This window comes from Nipponia nippon, unplaced genomic scaffold, assembly GCF_047370975.1.
Source record: "Nipponia nippon isolate SJK-2023a ecotype South Korea unplaced genomic scaffold, ASM4737097v1 scaffold_3, whole genome shotgun sequence".
Taxonomy (NCBI): Eukaryota; Metazoa; Chordata; class Aves; order Pelecaniformes; family Threskiornithidae; genus Nipponia; species Nipponia nippon.
Window position 1 is genome coordinate 2,590,949 of NW_028262347.1, and position 18,457 is coordinate 2,609,405.

At 51.4% G+C, this 18,457-nt stretch overlaps 1 protein-coding gene across 1 annotated transcript in view; it reads right to left on the reverse strand.

Annotated features, from left to right (window-relative positions):
- Window positions 1–13,080: 13,080 nt before the first annotated feature.
- Window positions 13,081–18,457, reverse strand: part of EXOC4 (exocyst complex component 4) — a 410,988-nt gene continuing 405,611 nt past the window's right edge. The window contains exon 18 of the mRNA XM_009462605.2: window positions 13,081–14,477. Coding sequence (XP_009460880.1) covers window positions 14,240–14,477 — 238 coding nt within the window. The 3' untranslated portion in view covers window positions 13,081–14,239. The remainder of the gene's footprint in view (window positions 14,478–18,457) is intronic.

Sequence of the window (18,457 nt, forward strand, 5' to 3'; positions counted from 1 at the left end):
CTGGGCCAGGGCCTGACAGCCCTTTGGGGGAAGAAGTTTTTCCTAATATCCAACCCAAACCTCCCCTGGCGCAGCTTGAGGCCGTTTCCTCTCGTCCCATCGCTTGTTCCTGGGGAGAAGAGACCGACCCCCCCGGCTCCAGCCTCCTTTCAGGCAGTTGCAGAGAGCGATGAGGGCTCCCCTCAGCCTCCTCTTCTCCAGGCTGAGCCCCCCCAGCTCCCCCAGCCGCTCCTCCCCAGCCTTGGGCTCCAGCCCCTGCCCCAGCCTCGCTGCCCTGCTCTGGCCACGCTCCAGCCCCTCCATGGCCGCCTTGGGGTGAGGGGCCCAACACTGAACACAAGGATATTCTCTTTCTCAAAACCATGCTGTTTTATAGTTACATCTGCAGATTTCGCTTTCTGCAAACAGGGAAATTCACTTTTTGATGTGAACCCTGCACTCTCCGACTGCAGGGTTATCAGCGCCTGCTTCCCTCCCGCGCTGGGACTCCCTGTGACCCCAGGACGTGGCTGTCAGCCACCCCGTACCCTCCTGGAAGCCCAACGCCACAGTGCATGGGTGAAACAACGGCTGCCCATCCCCGTCACACACCTGCAGTGTCACACATCGGGCTGCAAATGGCACAGGAGGGCTGAACCCCACCTGACCAGTCAGTCTGCTCTGGCTGCCATCCCCGCACAACAAGCACAGAAGCACCATCAGCTGGGTGGGCTGGAACACAGAGAGCAAATGCTGAGGCCATACAAACATCCCCAGTGCTCACGGCAGACCTGAAACACTGGCTGCTTCATGGCGCCTTACGCTGCACAGACCTGGGGAAGGGTGAGGAAGCTGGGGCAGGGGCTGGAGCCCAAGGCTGGGGAGGAGCGGCTGGGGGAGCTGGGGGGGCTCAGCCTGGAGAAGAGGAGGCTGAGGGGAGCCCTCATCGCTCTCTGCAACTGCCTGAAAGGAGGCTGGAGCCGGGGGGGTCGGTCTCTTCTCCCCAGGAACAAGCGATGGGACGAGAGGGAACGGCCTCAAGCTGCGCCAGGGCAGGTTTGGGTTGGATATTAGGAAAAACTTCTTCACGGAAAGGGCTGTCAGGCCCTGGCCCAGGCTGCCCAGGGCAGGGGCTGAGTCCCCATCCCTGGAGGTATTGAAAAGCTGGGTAGACGTGGTGCTCGAGGACATGGTTTAGTGGTGGCCTTGGCAGTGCTGGGTTAACGGTTGGCCTCAATGATCTTAAGGGTCTTTTCCAACCTTAACAATTCTATGATCTCTTTGAAACAGCTTCCTGTGTGAAAAACACTGCTGCAGTGAGACAGGACAGTCCTGCTGTCTCTCTCAGCTGCTGTGGGGGTTTTCTTACTGTGCCTCCCACATTTTAGAACAGAGGGCAATTGGGTCACCCCCATAGGAGGTGGGACATCTTTTACCCAATGGAGGTGCAGAAAGATCTATCTTTAGCTGAGGCTTGTTGAAAGGACTGTTAAAGGGCTTCACGCTATCGGCAGTCTGGTCAATGTTTGTGCTACAGAAAAGCTATGAAGTTTTAGAGAGACTAAAAACCTGAAGAGAACCTTTCATTCTAGAACACATCTGTGGCTGAGTCTGACATCTTGCAGCCACACAAGGAGGAGCACCCTGCCTACCGAGCCAGGCTGCTACCGCAGCCAGAAACACCTACAGCAGCGGAGCCCTACCAGGACCTGGTGCTGCTCGTGTGGCTTTCCTGTCGCTCAGCTGACGGCTGTTGGAGACTTGGGGCAGAAGGGGATGACCTACAAGCTCATGATCGCTCTGGAGGCTCCGTCATCTGTGGTAGGTGGCAGCGACAGCCACCAAGTGCAGACATTGCCTGGCAGAACCCCCTGTGGTTTGTGGGGTGCGCGGGGTGTGCGGTGGGACAGGAACACCACCACAGCCCGCGCAAAGCACAGCAGTAACATTCGGCTGTGGCTGCGCTTAAACCCCTTTGCGTGCATGTACATATATGCCTTTTTTTTTTTTTTTTTTGTCCAGTGCTCTGCCTTTGCAACCTGGAAGGCAGCCACATACCTCACTATTCCCCAGGCTCCGCGTGCGCAGGTTTGCATCAACCGAGTGGTGAGCAGATGGGTGGCGTGAAGGCAGCTGAGATGCTTGGATTAGCGTGCAGTAGGTTTACGGGAAGATACTCGCCCGAGCTCTAAACTCTCCAAGAGGCAAAGGCCACACGTAATCAAATTAATAGCTAGCTGGGCAGCTTGTCCGTGTAAGATGGGGCTGGAGATTTCATGGGAACAGATGATAGAAAAAGGGCAGGTCCAAATACAGTTTACATGGACTGCCATCGAGCTTGGAGCAGAGCCAGCAGGGCTAATGAGTTCTCATCGTGGAAGTGTCCCAGAGTTTATTTCCTACCATCTGGAAAATGCCTGCCCTTCCACTGGGATTTGTGATCATTCAGACAGGAGAAGGGATTATTAAAACCTCAGAAACACACTTGTCCTCCCTCCCTGCCTCCCCTCACCCCATCTGTTTGGCTTGGCAGTGCAGGGACCGGCTGCCTGCTCACCCGCTCCGAGACAAAATGGCTCCTTTAAGACCCCTTTTCACAGGGGATGGCAACTGGGGTGAAATTAGCCTTATGTATTTTGGGCTGGAGACAGATTGTTCCTGAATGGGGCCATTAAAAAAAGAAGCAAACTTGGGGAAACAAAATGCCTAGGTGGTAATGGTAATTCTGGTAGACGCAGAAAATAGTTGGGGTGGTGGGAAATGTCACACCAGACCTCCTCCTACCAGTGCCACATCCTTGGTCCAGCACAGCACATCCAGCCAGGGGATTACCCAGGACACGTTCTCCTTCCTTAGCAGAAACGATGAAAAATTGAGCTTTTTTCCTCCATAAATCTCAGAGTGCAAATTGCACGCTGAAAGCTAAGCACTGCCACCCCAAAGGGTCAAACGATGTCGTCTGTCTTCCTCCAGGAGCCGCATCCATTTTTATGCCTTGCCAAGGATTTGTGCACTTCCCTCTGCCTCCTCTTCATCCCTCTGTGCCCCTGGCAGCTGCCATCGCATTTTAGCTCCAGCTTCTCCGTGGTCCTGGCTGGGCACCATTTCCTGGCAGGGTTTGGTGTTCCCACCCCCAAAATATTCCCCTGCCCCCCTGGTTTGCTTCATTATTGTGCTCATCTGGCCGCTCCTGGAAAGCAAGGCTGGCCGGGAACGTCAGAGAAGCCATTCCCTGGCAGCCGCCCGATTCCTCCATGGAGAAGGATCAAATCTGAGGGGCGCTGCACAAAGTTGTGGGGTTTGGTTTTGCGCCCGTGCCTTTGAAGTTGTCAGGCGAGTGGGGGGGGCGGGGGTTAGCAGTAATTATGTACATGTAAATAATCTTCAAACACCACCCATGAGCTGCTCTTTATTAACACTTCAGCAGGCATTCGATCCAACTGGAGCCCCTGCGCCGTGCAGGCAGCCTTCGCCACCGCGGGACAAGCACGTGCCAGACCACGCTCTTCATCTCATCGTGCGTGTGGTGGTGGTGGGTGCTGGAGCACGCGGTGGTCTCAGCCTCCAGGGAAAAGGCCGTGCTTGTGTCTTCACACAGCTCATCTACAAGCTGCCTGATTCCTTTGGTGCCTGTCCTGTTTGGAGATCTTTGTACCAGCCTGCCTCGCTCCTCCGTTTGCAACCAGCTCTCCTGTCTCACTGCATCGCTTCGTCAAAATTTGGGGAGGCAAATTTACAGCACAGCCGCACAAGGAACCATTCTGTTGGGATGAGCAGGCACGGATGGCTTGGGGAATGTGACAGAAAAGCCAGAGCGCCATGATTTCATGGGCTCCAAATGGCCACCTCTGAACCTGCAGGTCTGCAGGGTGTGGGGCTTCACATCGTAACACAACAACTTGTGTCCTGGCAGCAGGAGCCCTTACTCACCCAAATAGCCGTGCTGGCCACAATGGGACATTGTACTGACTGCCTCGTTGTGGCCACTGGATCTATGGAGGGGATGGAACATCTGCCCCTGCTGCTGTAGAAGATCTGTCAGGTCCCGTGTCACCATCTCTCTCCATACTTGACCAACCATCTGTAAGGTGTCCCCTCCAGCTGTCACCTCTGTGCCCAGACCACTCTTACTTAACCTTTCCCTCCTCCATGTCCTCCACATGGCAGGGGTGACCCCTCCGTGGGAGTCGCTGGCTGCGTGCCCACGGATGTCTTGGTGTCCTCCCATCCAACCTCTCTGCCTTCGGTAATGCGGACTCTCTTGATCCACTAAATGGAGGGGGGAGGATGGCACAAGGGGTTGTCCCTGGTTGCCCAGAGCTTTTGGGGTAATCTACTCACGTTTAAGGAATCATTAAAAACACAGGAGCTGTTCAAAGCGTGTCCTTCTTCTGTAATCAGCTGGGAAAGAGCTAATCATGCAGATGAGGGACTTTTACAGTTCCCCTAAATGCCTGGGCTTCTCTTCCAAGTGATTAATGAGCAGCAGCTCAGTATGCGGGCTCAGTTATTCACAGCCTCATCTGACACATTCCTGCTCTTCATGTGAGAAGGGAGATTTCTGGATGCACCAAGGAGAGATAAATCTTCTAAGCCAGCGTTCGATCAGGGGAAGGAGAAGGGCTGTCTGGTAGCCGGGAGGGTAAGGGAAAGGGCAACCAACAGCACAGCCAGTCTGGCCCAGTGAAGATCAGTGGTTTGAAATAGAGTCAGCCCCCAAAATATGTCTCAAAGAGCCCTCACTGCACTCAGCTTCTCAAGCTGGAAGCTCAAAGAAGGGGCCGGAGTAGTTCAGGCAGGTGAGAAGTGACTCCAGCTGTGCTAACGAAGGAAAACTCGTTAATCTGCTGTTCCCTCCTTGCCGAAGGGGCTGATGTGGCACAGAGGGTGAGAGATGTTCCCCCAGACATTCAGTCTCATGTCGCATTTCGAACAGTGCTTGGCTGTGGTGTGAAATGTTCCCCAAATTCTCCTGGCTCTGGAACAGCAAACACTGAACGGAGCATTAAAAAAAAAAACAACCCAAAACCAGAACTGAAGCTCTAAATCAGCAGTTATTATCCTAATAAAACCTTCCCACTATTGACAGAGGGAGCATTTCATACTCGGAAGTGTTAACGGCAAGCGCTGGCCTTAAATACATTGATTTACTATTCAATTATAAAAACAATCAGCTCCCACATACATGCCACATGCAAAGCAGATTTATAGGCAACCCTAGCACTCCTTGCACTTGCAAAAGCCCCATACAAATTCACTCTGTGCTTCACCAAGAAGCACCAGGTGATGAAAGGACCCAGCTGGATGGAGGGAGGAAGGGGAGACCTGAAATGCCGCCTTGGTGCTCCTGAGTAGGAGGAGAAGCAAGGTGTAAAGCACGCAGCGTGCACGCTGTTCAAATCACGCTTAACCCGGCTTTGCAGGTCCTAGTTTTCATGGTGACGGGGCAGAGGTGTGAGTCTATTTGACACCTTCCCTTCAGCTTATTCCTATGGCTGTGTTATTGCTTTGCTATTCAGCCTCCTGGGAACGCAGCCAAACTCCCTAAATCAGTTCCGTGCAGCCAGTGGCGCGGGTTTACTCATTTCATTGTATCAGGAATAGTGTGGCCAGCAGGAGCAGGGAGGTGATCGTCCCCCTGTACTGGGCACTGGTGAGGCCGCACCTCGAGTACTGTGTTCAGTGTTGGGCCCCTCACCCCAAGAAGGCCGTGGAGGTGCTGGAGCGTGGCCAGAGCAGGGCAGCGAGGCTGGGGCAGGGGCTGGAGCCCAAGGCTGGGGAGGGGCAGCTGGGGGAGCTGGGGGGGCTCAGCCTGGAGAAGAGGAGGCTGAGGGGAGCCCTCATCGCTCTCTGCAACTGCCTGAAAGGAGGCTGGAGCCGGGGGCGTCGGTCTCTTCTCCCAAGTAACGAGTGATAGGACAAGGGGAAACGGCCTTAAGTTGCACCAGGGGAGGTTTAGGTTGGATATTAGGAAAAACTTCTTCACGGAGAGAGTGGTCAGGCGTTGGAACAGCCTGCCCAGGGCAGTGGGGCAATCACAGTTCCTGGAAGTGTTCAAAACATGTGTGGATGTGGTGCTTAGGGCGATGGTTTAGAGGTGGACCAGGCAGTTAGGTTAATGGTTGGACTCGATGATCTCAGAGGTCCTTTTCAACCTTAATGATTCTGTGATTCTATGATTTCCCCTTGATTCTCTTGTGTTTCTTGCTGCACCTCCCTGAGCTTTTCCACTGGGGAGTTGCATGGCGGGGCATGTGTGTCTCACATCAGAGCTGACTGCCTTGAATTTCATAGAATCATAGAATCATAAAGGTTGGAAAGGACCTCTGAGATCATTGAATCCAACCATTAACATAGCCTCTAAACCTTGAATTTGGAGAAGTCCCCATGTGGGGACAGTGGCCAGCACCCTGTATGAGTGAAGCAATAGTCTTAAAAGTCTTGGATGAGGAGTCAGAGGTGTCTGCGGAAGTCCAGGTCTCTCTCTCTTTCATTAGCTCCCCATCATTCCAACAGTCTGCGCCCCCTGGGGACTTTGCCCATGAGGGCAAGATGGCGGCAGACCCCTCTCCTAACATCCATCCCAACCAGGAGATGGGATCTCCCTTAGAATCATAGAATGTCCTGAGTTGGAAGGGACCCACAAGGATTATTGAGGCCAACTCCTGTCCCTGCATAGGACAACCCCAAAATTCACACCATGTGTCTGAGGGCGTTGGCCAAATGCATCTTGAATGTTGTCAGGCTTGGCGCCGTGACTGCCTCCCGGGGGAGCCTGTTCCAGTGCTCCACCACCCTCTGGGTGAAGAACCTTTTCCTAATGTCCAACCTGAACCTCCCCTGGCATATCTTCCTGCCGTTCCCTCGGGCCCTATCATTGGTCATCAGGGAGAAGAGATCAGCGCCTGCCCCTCCTCTTCCCCTTGTGAGGAAGCTGCAGACCGCGATGAGGTCTCCCCTCAGCCTCCTCTTCTCCAGGCTGAACAGACCAAGTGACTTCAGCCGCTCCTCGTACGGCTTCCTCTCTAAACCCTTCACCGTCCTCGTCGCTCTCCTCTGGACACTCTCCAGTAGCTTCGTGTCCTTTTTGTGCTGTGGGGCCCAGAACTGCACACAGTGCTCACGGTGAGGCCGCACCAGTGCAGAGCAGAGCGGGACGATCCCCTCCCTCGCCTGGCTGGCGATGCAGTGCTTGATGCACCCCAGGGCACGGTTGACCCTCCTGGCTGCCAGGGCACACTGTTGGCTCATGGTCAACTTGCCATCGACTAGAAGCCCCAGATCCCTCTCTGCGGGACTGCTCTCCAACCTCTTGTTCCCCAGGCTGTATGTACATACGTGTATGTAGGTATCTATGTATCTACATGTATGTCCCTTACTCCAGTCCAACACCCTGTCTGCACCCAACCCCTCATATCCCAGAAACTCTGCTCTCCTCTGCTCCCTTGCTGGTGGTGGTGGGATGCACCACCAGTTAGGGGACAAAAATGGCACCGTGGGGGATCAGAGACACCTTCAGACTGTCCCTTGGTCTTAGGACAAAGACTCTGACAGCGAGTCCTGCTGGAGAAGCACTGTAGATACCATGAGAGAGCTGATGTCTGGTTATTGCAGAGCTGATGGAGTTGGCTACCTACCTTCAGAATCGCGAAGCCACTGCAATGTTGTGTGTTGTTTCTTCTCATTGCAAGGTGTCTTTAATGGGGCCGGGGGCCAGCAAACAGTACAGCTACCAAGGGAAGGAGAGACATGCGGAGAGCTATTTCATCTCCAGGCCAGTTCCTCTTGCATTTTCCCCTTGACGACCAGGAAAATGCAACTTATATAATAGAAATATCACCAGTTCTCCATCGGTCTCTCTCTCTTGTGGATGCCCTGGATTTTAGTCCCTGCTCAGCTCAGGTCTGGCCTGCTTGTGCTTGTCAGAGCCCAGCGATGGAGGGGGGACTTCACCAGGAGCGAGAGCAGTAGCTTTGCCTCAGCTGGGTGGCAGAAGCATGAAAAATAACCAATATATTCATTTGAGTCACTGCAGCCTTTGGAATTGCTCAGCACCAGGGTAGGGATTCAGGCTGCTTTCTGTTTCTCTTTCCCCCAGACCTGCTTTCACCTCTCCGGTTGTCAGAGCCACGGCGATGGCTGGGCGCCGCCGGAGGAGCACACTGAGCTGTAGCAGCGGAAGGAGCGATTTGTCCGTGCCAAATACATTTCATGCTGCAACTCGGTAGAGGAAATTACAAACACTGAAGTCCAAGGCCTTAACAGTCCAATTTTCTCCACTGATTGCCACTGTGCCTAAGCCTAACAGAGTAAATAATGAACACCGATGCAATGAACTTCCCAATAAATCGCTCCTGATGAATTTCACGCAGGTCATCCAAAAGCAAATTTAATGATTATATGCTGGCCGCAGCTACCTCATTTTTTTTTTTTTCCCTGGCTCAGTTGTTAGATCCAATCCGCAAAGGAAGGAACAGAGAATAAAATAAAATGCCTCATTTCTGAGCACGCTCCCTGTTCGATGCAGAAAGCTACGACATGAACTGCAGGGCACAGGCAGCTCCAGCTCGGATTGACAAGATGGTTTTGCCCAGTAATGAGAAAGCAGGGCTAGTACACCAGGGACCATGGCCTGGAGAGCAACATTTGACTTCCCTGCATCTCAGCTTCCTTTCGAGTTTATCATCCATCACGCCTGTTTGGAGTGCAAAGTCTTCAGGGCAGAACATCCCCTGCTATGCACGCACACAGCGGTGGACATCCAGCCTTGCCCGAGGCTCAGGTTGCTACTGTGTTAGAATTGATGTGGGTCACCGGGCACTTAAAGTGCGGTAGGATGAATCCTTGGGTAATAAATTCCTGAAATTAGAGCACAGCCAGATTTGTGGCCAAGGTCTGCAGTGGTGGACGGGGCTTGTGTATCGTCGTATGTGTCCACTATGGGAATTAATCCCCGGGACTAAGGATCAGTGTGCAAGTGACCATTCGTGTGACTTCTCCATGTCTCAGCTCAGTAAAATGACTCTCTTCTCCTCCCAAAAAAGCTCCCTGCTTGTCTAAGAGCAATAGGATCAGTATTACTGCAATGCTAATTTCCTCTTGGCAGCTCTCCCCCGCTCCCTGTCTGAGTGCCCTCCCCTTTATTGCTATCTACCGCATTCAAAAAGAAATTTGCAATTATGACTCATGCTAATAAAATAAAAACACAGCCAATAAAAGGCGAAAAGAGAGTCTCAGTGGAACGACTCCTCAGCAAACCTTTCCAGCCGGCACTGTCATCAATGGCTGCACTCATCGCATGTGTGGCAGATTATGAGGTTGGGGGGACCCATGCCATGATATCCCTGGGGGGCTTATCTATCTATCCGTGCACGTGTGTGTACATACACACATTTGTATGTATGTCTGTCAGACAGGCAGGTTTATATCATCCTTAATCGAGAGGGAGGAGGCACTCAGGAGAGGACGAGCTGGTGACTGATACGCAACTGAAAGGAACCAGAGCAATTTGCTTTATCTTCCACTTCTGCTATTGTGCCTGGCGCAGGCTTCAAAATAGTGCGATAATTAAAACCCAATAAAGATTATGAGGCTGTAAAGAGGAAATTGTGAAACCCTCGTGAACTTTTACAGCCCCCATGAAAATATTTCGGTTTGCCGTCTGGAGAAGTATTTCCTTGTCTCTTTAAGCACCAAAGGGCCACCTCCATGTAATGATTACCCTCTAAGCGCTGAGAGCATCTCACTTGCATTGCAGAACAAAACCTCTAGGCCTTGTCCATAAACCATTGTATCCTGTAGTGTCATGTCAGGACTGCAAAACCACTGTAGGCAAGAACTGGTGCAGAGAACAGAAGCGGAGATGTTATCTGCAGTCTTGTAAGAAGGTACCAGACGGAGGATTGGGTCCCTCCTTTGGGACAGAAGTCATGCTGTGCATAGCTTAGATCTAAGATAAAGGGGGTTCCTGGGTCTTTGCACAGTTTGCAACACCCTCATGTGGTTTGTTCGCTTTGGGAAACCACCTTCCACTGTGAATGTGTTACAAACGCCCCATCTGTGAGACCAGGTTCCACGGGTTGGGTTGGAGAAATAGTAACCAGACAACAACACGCCAAAGAAAGGAAAAGTAAATGCTGGCAAAGTAGTGTCAGAAAGATTCCCAAGGGCTGGTACTCTCAGGAGACTTGAGCTTCTGTTGAATCTATAAGAACTGATAAACTCAGGACAGCCAGAGCCTGCCAAATCTGCACAAGACCATGAGCACACACGAGCATCAACAAGGGGCTGCGTGACTCGGACCATACCCAGGAGGGTGGTGGCTGCTATATGGAGATGAAGAGTACAGGATAGAATCATAGAATCATAGAATTGTTTAGGTTGGAAAAGACGTTTAGGATCATCAAGCCCAACCAGTAACCCAGCACTGCCAAGCCCACCACTAAACCATGTCCTTGAGCACCACGGCTACCCTTCTTTTAAATACCTCCAGGGATGGGGACTCAACCACTGCCCTGGGCAGCCTGGGCCAGGGCCTGACAGCCCTTTGGGGAAGAAGTTTTCCCTAATACCCAACCTAACCCTGCCCTGGCGCAGCTTGAGGCCGTTCCCTCTCGTCCCATCGCTTGTTCCTGGGGAGAAGAGACCGACCCCCCCGGCTCCAGCCTCCTTTCAGGCCGTTGCAGAGAGCGATGAGGGCTCCCCTCAGCCTCCTCTTCTCCAGGCTGAGCCCCCCCAGCTCCCCCAGCCGCTCCTCCCCAGCCTTGGGCTCCAGCCCCTGCCCCAGCCTCGCTGCCCTGCTCTGGCCACGCTCCAGCCCCTCCATGGCCGCCTTGGGGTGAGGGGCCCAGCGCTGAGCACAGCATTCGAGGGGCGGCCTCACCAGCGCCAAGTACAAGGAGATGAACACACAGTATGTGTTGGTTTTACATCACCCACTCTCCCTGCTTCTTTCCAAGAGAGAGGAGTAAATAATCAGCAGGCCCATCCTCTGCATGGTGCAGTTACGCTTTGCTAAACCATCTCCCAGTAAGTTTCCCGCTGCATGTGTGTTTCCAGATAGCGCTGATGGCATGGCAGCAACCCGCCTGCTACAAAGCACCTGGACAATATGAGCAGTGAGGGGGCTATTTTGGCACCAAGCCTGCCTGGAAAAAGAGAGTCCCCTTGCAAGGGGTCTGGCTTGTGTGTTGGTGTTTGTTGCAAATCCTCTCTCACTAATAGGGGATCGAGTGGGTGGGGGAAAGATCTTCTGGGAACATTTTTTTTGTTCATTAAGCTGTTATTGCGGGTAGAGTCAAGCTGTTATGTTTCATAGCAAATAACTATTCAGACAACACGTTGGCTTATCCACTCACAATGTCCACACACACTCATAAGCACCCATCTGGAGCCACAGTTTGGAGGCCAAGGCCAAAGGTGGAAAGGGCTGTCAGGCCCTGGCCCAGGCTGCCCAGGGCAGGGGCTGAGTCCCCATCCCTGGAGGTATTTAAAAGCCAGGGAGATGTGGTGCTGAGGGACATGGTTTAGTGGTGGGCTTGGCAGTGCTGGGTTAATGGTTGGACATCATGATCTTAAAGGACTTTTCCAACCTTAACGATTCTATGATTCTATGAATAGAATTCTATGCACACACAAAACTAGGTGCATTGCCTAAACATGAGCTATCTGGAGACTTCTGAGCTTCAAAATCATTATCTTCCTTGTGTATGTTATACTTCTGAAACACCTGTTGGCAAGAAAACACGGTGCATTCAAAAGCTACCTTTCCGGGAAAAAAATATTCAGTAAGGATTTGTTAAGGCGGATGAGGATTCTTTCTGTGATGCAGCAAGAAAGCTCGTGCAGCGTGTGTCAATGGGTGGCTGAAATACGGTGCTCGAGGGCTGGAGTCCTACATGCCACACGCTACTCAGGCCTTCCTCTGTGCCCTCTGGCAACCTCACACCCTTCGTGCCCTTCGTGTGACCACTCTAATACTCAGAGAGAATATTAACTTCCCTTGTGAAGGTTTGGAGAGGACAGAGTGAAAACCTGAGGAGAGAGACACAAGCTAATTACATACTGTAATTACCTCAGTTGCAAAATCTTTTCTTTCCTCTACACCAGGCTCTCGGCAGCTCCCTGTGTGTCACTGCCTCTCTTCTCTCCACGGCCACGCCATGGTGTTCTTGTGCCACGCAGTCCAGCAAATGCCTCCTCACACCTCAGGCCAGTGCACAGACTGGAGCTAGGGCTTTGTATTTACGTCTTGTGGTGGTGTGATGGACAACGTGAGGTGCTGTTCAAAGAAGAGTCTTTTAAATAATTTGCTTTAGAAGCAAACATACTCCCAAGTTTGAAATTTTCTTGATTTCATGCAATCTCTCATGGCACCCACCAGCACAGCTGCTCGGTGGGTGGAAAATATGGCTGGCAAAGCTCGAGATCAGCCCTGTGAAGACGAGGCAGAGCCTTAGATTATTAAGCAATTAAAGAGGGAAGGAATAAAAAAATAGTCTCACATTAAGCCACAGCAGCCCAGTCTGAATTCAGAACTCCTCACACATCACTTCTGTACCTCAAAGGGTCTGAAATCTGTCTTACATGTACCACGCAGCTTCCTTTCCATCCTCCAATGTCTGGATACGGAATAGCCTGCTTTCCTGCATCTACACCGCAGCACGTCTCGACGTTTGAGCAGGTGAATACAGATCTCATGTGTTACCCCAGGAACACCCTCACATCATCATACGTGTCACCATGATGGTGTTCTCCACCCTTACTCATGCAAATTCATCAAGGAAAGGAAGGAACTCCTGTAGTTAATGGCCAATATCGGCATAAGAAAAACTGGGTTCATGAATAAAATAAGAAGAGAAACCAGAAGATTCCTAACAACTCGAACTGTTGGTTCTGCTTTTAACACGGAGGTTGAGAAGCTCTTGTCCAGTTGGCCCGTGGTAGCTGGGGATTACACTGAATGATTCAAAAGAGCACTTCCACACTGATGTGGAAGGAGGACACCATATGAATTTGGGCTCAGAAGGGAATCTTTTAAATACCACAAAAATAACGGTTCTTAAAAAAAAACCAAACAGACAAAGCACCAGAGCCTTTGAGGAGTCTTTAAACATCCTTTAATTTTGCAGTTTCAAGACCGATACACAAGCAGTTACACAGCTCAGAAAGAACCTATCTCAGGACGTGAAACCCAGCTGTGTTGACAATTTACTTGACAAACACAAGTGCAGTGTATTCTCGATTTGGAGGGATGGTATAAACTCCTCAGCCTCCATGAATAAGGAACCTTTTACCAGGTGGCTTTGTACGGTCAAGGCAGGGCAGAACTGGTGACCTGAGCGCACCGCAGACTGCGGAGCTGGGATCTGCCCTCCTCCTGCCCTTGCTGATCATCAGTGCTGAGCTACATAAGCCTGCGTGTCCTTCCAGTACCTCCAATGACAATTACAAACTATCTTTTGAGCTGGGGAGACTCAAAAGATATATTCAGAATGAGAATTAAGTTTTGCTATTACCTTATATTGGCAATTTTCTCCTACATCCACCATCATCCAGTGCAGTATGCGCTGTAGAAACTGATGCCATATGGCTCTGTGATAATGAAAAAGTAGAAGCGGAAACAAATGGTCCCATGTTACCTCCCACTACGAGAACTGGCTTATCACTATCCGAAGGAATAAGTAACTAAATCTCTTTGCAGTGGAAACGGCAGAAAACTTAATGCATCTACAACTGTCATCGAGAATAGTACTGGCAGAGCTGAAACAGGCTCCATGCGGCAACGCTGCTGGAATGGCTTCAAAACCATCAAGATCTCACATGTGCCCAACAGGTCTGTGCTTGACTGTTATGGTGCTGTTTACTTTAGTGTGGTCGGAACTTCCACTGAAGACTCTGACCTAACCCAGTGTGAAATCGAGTCTTTCCCCACCCCACCAGATAGCAGCTTGCCTCACATCTCAAGGCAAAGCAGCAGCAACGGAGCAAAGCCGAATATCCCACCCCAAACTCTACCGGGATGCCTGTTCCTGCAGCGCAATCACTCTTGGGAGAGCACGTTAAGAAAGCATTACGTGATTACACACCAAAACCCCCCAAACATCCCCAAAACCAAATCTCAAATGGCATTTCCCTTCTCGCGAGTACAATGCCACCCAGAAGATAGGCGCTTTTGCCTTTGATTATAACAGAAACGCAGAGGCCTGGACCCACAACCTGACGGCCCCTGCTGCTCAGTAAATAGGAGCGACAGAGCAGATCACACGGTGGTGATTTTCTTGTCCTTGGTGGCCTGTTTGATAGCAGCCTGCTCGCAAATGATCTCCTTCAACCGCTGCAGCCTCATGTTCTGGGTGGTTTGGTCTCCCACACCCGTCTGGCTCCGGTGCAGTAAGTTCAGGGCGTAGATGTATTCCAGCTCTGTGTACTTCACCCCTTGATCCACCACGAGGTTTAAAAGCTCGTCTGCTGTGTTGTAGAGCATCTCATAATACTGCCTGAAAAGCAAGCAAACAAAAAAACTCACTCTGGTGAATAGTGATAGATAGGCTGGATCGTTGGGCCGGGGCCAACTGCATGAGGTTCAACAAGGCTCAGGGCCAGGTCCTGCACTTGGGTCACAACAACCCCAGGCACCGCTGCAGGCGTGGGGAGGAGTGGCTGGGAGCTGCCTGGCGGGAAAGGACCTGGGGGTGCTGGTTGACAGCCGCCTGAACATGAGCCAGCAGTGTGCCCAGGTGGCCAAGAGGGCCAATGGCATCCTGGCTTGTATCAGGAATAGTGTGGCCAGCAGGAGCAGGGAGGTGATGGTGCCCCTGTGCTGGGCACTGGTGAGGCCGCCCCTCGAGTGCTGTGCTCAGTGTTGGGCCCCTCACCCCAAGGCGGCCATGGAGGGGCTGGAGCGTGGCCAGAGCAGGGCAGCGAGGCTGGGGCAGGGGCTGGAGCCCAAGGCTGGGGAGGAGCGGCTGGGGGAGCTGGGGGGGCTCAGCCTGGAGAAGAGGAGGCTGAGGGGAGCCCTCATCGCTCTCTGCAACTGCCTGAAAGGAGGCTGGAGCCGGGGGGGGGTCGGTCTCTTCTCCCCAGTAACAAGTGATAGGACAAGGGGAAATGGCCTCAAGCTGCGCCAGGGGAACTTTAGGTTAGACATTAGGAAAAACTTCTTCACCAAAAGGGTGGTCAAGCACTGGCCCAGGCTGCCCAGGGCAGTGGTTGAGTCTCCATCCCTGGAGGTATTTAAAGAACAGATAGACGTGGTGCTGAGGGACATGGTTTAGTGATGGACTTGGTAGTGACAGGTTGACGGTTGGACTCAATGATCTTAAGGGTCTTTTCCAACCTTAACGATTCTATGATTCTATGATTCTATGCCTGATGTTCCAGACCTTTATTTCTGTAGAATACCATCAACTGTTACTTTTATTCAGCAGAGAAGGCTGCGTCAGGTGCTGTACAAAGAGAGCACAAACCTGTTCCCGTTGGACATCAGGAGATGCCAAGCGGGCACGTACCTACACGGGGGAGCGAATCTCACAGATCTGCTGCCCGCGCTCTTCCACGCTCAGCTAAAACACAAACTATGGGGAACTGAGGGCTCCTCTTTCCTCACAGTTACCGTCAGCCAAGATGTCACCGTTTAGTATCCAGCATGTAGAAAGCAGTATATAGCTACAGATGCATAAAGATACATATACGTGGTGATGTGCAGATGTGTATCTGGTCACTCAGCCTGCAGGAACAGGAGGCTTCTGGAAAGGAATCACAGGGGTAGGGGAAATGGAGTTTTTTTGTCCCTAATGAACCCCCGTTGCAGAGAGATGCTAATATGGAGCATGGGAAGAACTCCAAGCCCAAAACTCCAGAGACCTCCAATGCTACTGAGACACACAGTTTGAGAGAAAAAATATTAAATAATGCAAAATAAAATTTGAGCCAGGAGCCGAGGTGCCTCTTTTAATAAGTAAAAGATCATCCGAAGAGAAGGCCTAATATAGAGGCTGCAGTGCAGGCTGGTTTAAATTAATGTAAAGTGGCATTAGTGAAAGAACGGATTTCCAAGGAAGGGAATTTAAGCAAAAACTTACTGGAAGGAAAAATGTGTCACGGGCCAAGGAAGCAATTCTGACAGCTGCCAATCCAACCACTGCAGGAAAAATGGGCTGGGACTGGATTATTTGCCCTGACTTCACAGCCCAGGTAGAAGAGGTAAAACTAGTGATAGCTGCTGGGATCCTTTGAGACATTTTCTTCCTCCCCTTCTTTTATAGCACAAACTGATTAAGGTCTTGAAACTTGGAGAAAAGCGTGTGACTCTTGGAAAGCACTGCCTAGAGGTCATGCAGCAGAAGGGGAAGGGATGCTAGTGCCCTTTGTATAGCACTTTTGTGAATTCCTGGCACGGCCTTTCCAATTCACACAGCTGTGCTCCGTGCCTCAGTTTCCCCATCTGTACCAAGGGGTAAGATCTGGTGTCAGGGGTCTGAGAGGGTGTCACCGAGATGAAGCATCCTGTCTAGAGGGAGCGGTGAAAATATAAGGCTTTACAGAGCTTCTTTAGGCAGAGGGGTTCCCAATTCTGGGCTGACCCTTCGAGGTCAGGATGAGGGGAAGGGTCTCACACACGATTCCACCACAGCAAGCTCCATCAAGCAATGAACCTTGGCTGTGGGTTTACGTCTGTTTGGGGTATCGAAAACAAAAAAAAGTGGCGCATGGATGGAAAGTACCCCTTTTTCTAGAGGAATTGGTTAACTTTATAGCTTCATACAGATGTTATACACCCTTGTAAAGAAACAAGGATCTGAAAATCTCAGGGAAGGAGAAGTGAAAAGATCCCTGTCTGTCTGCATGCATCGCATGGCAGCGAGGACTTGTTTCAGCCCAGCACTTCTTTGGCTGAAGAGCAAAGCGAGGCAGAAATGGGCCAGAGCAGCTGAAGACGAGGTCCCTGCATGACTCCTCCACGCTTCTGCAGGAGGACAAGGGCAGGCTGCAGTCTAATCTTTAGGTCTTGGTGGAATAAATTATTTAAAACCCAAGAGCAGGGGCTCTGGGAAAAGTTATCTCCTCCCTCCCTTTCTCTCCTCTTTGAATGCATTAAAATAGCAATCAGGGCAAACACGGCAAAGCTGCATATTAAATTTCTCTTGTTCTTTACTTTGCAGGTTCTCAGGTCTGGCTTAGCTCTGCCTTTGCAGAGCATCCAGCATGCCGCCAGACTGCAAATCACTGCAGGAATGACTGTAACCAGCTGTAGCAAAGCCACACGTTTGGAGTGCCTCGGGCCTCGCCTCTGCTAGCGTGGCCAGGCTACCGGGTGTCAGAGCTCTGCATTTTTATCTCCTCTGTCTCCTTCAAGACATCGCCTGCTCCTGTGACCTGAGAGTTTGCTCCTGTGGTTGAAAGTCTGCACCAACGTAACGGGTGTCAGGGGCCAGCTGGGATCAGGTGGGAGGAAGAGGACTCCAAAATCAGCGATTCAGAGAACAAGGATTGACAGGATTTGGGTTGTGTGGTCAAAAGAAGGGAGTGTGCGTAAGCGGGGGAGGATACCTGTAGAAGACACAAGACAAATAAAAAATAGCTTCTGGGGATGAATGATAAGCTGAAAAATACAATCAAGCTGTTTAGGCTCCACATGTTTGACACACAGGCTATGAAACTCCTGGAGGTGAGGGAGGACCAGTTCACCAGCATCACAGACTGCCCGAGGGGACTTTGAGGTGGGCTCTGCTGCAAGGACACGTTGTTCCCTTAGAAGCAGGGGGTAAATGGGGCAAACAACTGTCTCAATGAGAATATTTCCCTTAGAAAAGAAAAGGAAACCACGCAAGCCACTTGAGAACAGGCTTGGTAACGGGCCCCCAAATCCCCCTCACTTACTATGTGATAAAAGAGGATGTCTGTGCAGCTCAAAAGGCAGGTGGGTAGGTAAGGATGGAGGAGACCTTGCCCATCCCTGTATCGGCTGCTACTTAGGTAACCCCTACAAGCTACAAACTCATCAGGTTTGGGTAACACCGAGTCACCCTGAGTCAGTTACTGATTTCAGTTGTTGTGCCTGTGACGGGGGACCCAACGGCACAAGTCGTGGTCCCCCAGAAGCTACTGTGCCACCACATGACACGATACGATATACTGCTATACTCCCCTCAACGTTTGCATCTCTTGTTCACTCAGACTGCGATGCTGAATGAAGCCAGTGTTTGACACAGGAATTGCAAATACCTGTGTGGCTCAGACAAGAAGAATTTTGCAAGGCTGATCCGGTCCCCTGCAGAGCCACAGCATCAAATCTTAGCTTTTCATAAAACATCAACAGCAGAAGCCGCAAAACCTTGGGAGGATATTTCTCGGTACTGGATTCAGGGAGGGGGAGACTAAACCCAACCTCATCTCCAATCACAGGAACAGATTTAGCAGTTTAATTGCTAACGATACTAACACTGTAATCCCGGCACAACGACAAAGCCCCAGCACT